Genomic DNA, 3283 nt, shown 5'->3' on the forward strand with positions numbered 1-3283 from the left:
AAACAACTATGGATAGCAATAATTTTACTAAGCTTTCAATTCCAAGCTTGCCTTCTTCTCACAGTGTATTAGAAGATATAACTAACTTGATAAATAAGTATAATGGACCTTCTAAATTGTCTTTTATTGACCACACATTACAAGAAGCTTATGAATGTTATACACTGATACAAAACATTGACAAAGATTTGGAGCAGCACAATTTATTGAATGGCGAATTGGAAACTATAAACAAGAAACTAGTTGAGAACATAGAGAAAATGAAAAACTAATAAAATCAAAATAATAAATATATTATATTCCATTTACAATTTTCATTATAATAAACTACCAAGTTTTATTAAATCATCTTTTGTTTTAAGCCCTAAATGGTACAGGCAAACCAATGCCGCACTTTGTTCTGCAAACTTTTTGTTCTTCTCCCAAAAAGTTGAAGTGTATTTCTTGTCATTGAAAATCAATATTGTCTGAAACAATTTTTCCACTTGCCTTGTTTGATATATGGGTAAGCTAAAGCCATTTTTTCCTGCCCATGCATGTAGCTGAGACTTCGGTAAATTAAGATCATTATAATTTGATCTGATAAAACACACCTGTAGAATAATAATTAACAATTATACTAATATATTTTTACATATTCTTTTGAAGTTAATTTTCAAATCAAGGGAGGTAATAATTATCACCTTAGATGAATACTACTTTGCTTTAATAATTTCTCAATTGAATTAATTTACTGCTTTATTTAAAAAAAAGATATTCAGGTTGTGCAGTGTGACTACATTAGTGATCTTAAGCCTACTATCATAATATTATGAAATAGCATGAGCATAAAATTGTGTTGGGGGTTAACATTTACAATTTATATTGAAATCAATATATTTTCTTAACACACAAATAAGACACGCCCCAAGTTAGGATATCATACACCTTCCTTAAAGGCCGGCAACACTCTTGTGATTCCTCTGGTGTTGCAAGATAATGTGGGCAGCGGTGATCACTTAACACCAGGTGACCCGTACACTCGTTTGTTCCTATTCAATAAAAAAAAATACAATCTACATATTACCTGCATTTGTATAACACCATCTAGATTTACTTCATTAGCCAACTTGGATTTTTTGTTGGGTGGTTCCAAATCACTTGGGGTAACTTGCCACCTGCCTTGTATACCTAATCCTTGATACATTTTTTGTTTTTCTTTACAGTAATCTTGTAAATTCCAAATAGTGCTAAAATTTAAGTAAAAGAATTAAATGTGCTATATCTTGGACACTTATGGTGAATATGATGCTCTAGAAGTAATGTTCATGTTTGAAAAATGATACAATTCACAATATTTATAATTGAATTGCAAATAAAGTTTTGTGCAATTTACTAAACATAATTACTTAGTTTCATCAAGATGCGACTAGTCTCTAATATTTTAAAGCTGAAGTGATTTTTCATTTGTTTGTTGGAACACACTTATTTCTTCATCATTGCTTCACTAGTGGGATGTTACTCAATAGCTATTTATATCAGAAACATTTTTGTGAGAGATATAATTAGTTTTCCTTCATTTTCCATAGTGACTCCTAAAGTCACAATCCTCAGCAATGAGGGAACGACTGTGAAGAAAAATAATTTGTTTTACTAACCACATTTGTTCTAATGTTTGACTGTCCAAAAATTGTCTTCCCCTTGGTGTTTCCTGTAATTCTCTCAGAATATTCTGTATGCAATATTTTGTGTTTGCTGGGGGATTATCAAAATCTACTGAAAGTCTGAGGAGATCTTCAATAACTGTATCCATAGGTAGCATGCCGTCTTTTCTAAATATAGAACAATTCCATTCAGCTGCTCTAGCTATCATTACACTTGAGCAGCCTGTCATTTCTTTAAATTTCAATATATCACTAAACTTTTCAATTTCCTTAGAACCACCACTGAAATTTTTAATAGGCTTAGTAGTGTTTAATGTAAACTACATTTAATTAAACATTATTCTAATTGCTAGAACTAACTTTGCTATTACTGGTATTGGTATTCTCTCCGCAATGTACTTTATAGTACCTGGGTGGACAGGATGCTGTGGCCTTTCATCTTTTGTCCGTCCATGTATGGCTATAGCCTTAATTCCGGAACTAACTAGTTTCTGTACAAGACTTAGAGTATCCTCAGGTGTATCTAATATTCTTATTTTACATGTCACTGGAATTGTTAAATTATTTACAAGTGTTTCTAATATTTTGAATGCTTTTTCAGGGTTTTGTAGCAATGCAACTCCCATACCGCCCTTAATAGAAAACTCTTTTGGACAGCCCATATTTATGTCTATGCCGGCAACATCATTTTCTCTATAATAAATGTATCGATGATTAATTTTATATTTGTCAATTGATCATATTATTATATAAAAATGACAACACTACATACACAAGTTTGGCAACTTTTAATGCTCTATCTGCATCACATGTACCTAGCTGTAAAACTACCTTGTCCTTTTCTTCATGACAAGTTCTAAAAACTATTGTTCCATCTGTTTGATCTACAAAATCAACAGTCTTTAAAATATCTGAAATAACAATTAAGTACATATTATTATGAAATAATAAAATTTATGAAAATATTGGTTAAAACAAAAATTGCTTTACCATTTATTCTACGTTTTGATCGTAAGAACTTCCAGTCAATCAGTTCTTCAGTATATACTATGTCTGCACCATACCGCAACGCTAAGATTCTCGTGGGTAAAGTTCCAATTCTGACCATAGGTGCCAGAATAATCTTGTTATCATAATTTAACATTTTGAATATTTGAATCTTAATACATTTACAAAATAATTAAGTAAAGAAAATAATTTATAATCTTTTTCATACACTTAATAGAAACCACTGAAATATATATTATTACTATACTGTTATTAAACAAAGCTGACTAATTTTAATTTCAGATGATAGTATCATCTATTACTTTCTTGTAATATTAGATTGTTTTAATTCATTACTGGTTACTGATAACATGATTTTAACCTAAAAAAATTATCATGCTTCCTTTTTATGCTCATACATGCCTAACTAACAAACTGTATTTGGCACAGTAATACACTAATGGAACAATCAATTAATTGTTTTAGTATGGAACACATATTTTAATATTATTTGGTTGTTAGTTGACAAATTTAAATAAATTTGATAGCTGATAAGACTGGTGAGGTGTTTACGCTTGTTTACCTACATTTTTTTTCCCCCTTTGGCAAAGGCAATTTACGTAGACCAACTTACCAAGTATGTTACTACACTT

The 3283-nt window shown here is 30.2% G+C and overlaps 1 protein-coding gene across 1 annotated transcript; it reads right to left on the bottom strand.

The window, feature by feature from the left end:
- Positions 1-272: 272 nt before the first annotated feature.
- Positions 273-3283, bottom strand: LOC126972811 (tRNA-dihydrouridine(20) synthase [NAD(P)+]-like). The gene is made up of 6 exons (XM_050819881.1): positions 2634-3283; positions 2416-2554; positions 2004-2336; positions 1638-1925; positions 1067-1229; positions 273-593 (listed from the first exon to the last, which is right to left on the bottom strand). The coding sequence occupies exons 1-6, from the start codon at positions 2785-2787 to the stop codon at positions 318-320; spliced, it is 1353 nt and encodes a 450-aa protein (XP_050675838.1). The 5' UTR covers positions 2788-3283; the 3' UTR covers positions 273-317.

The sequence above is a fragment of the Leptidea sinapis genome, chromosome 27, assembly GCF_905404315.1.
Source record: "Leptidea sinapis chromosome 27, ilLepSina1.1, whole genome shotgun sequence".
In the NCBI taxonomy this organism is placed as follows: domain Eukaryota; kingdom Metazoa; phylum Arthropoda; class Insecta; order Lepidoptera; family Pieridae; genus Leptidea; species Leptidea sinapis.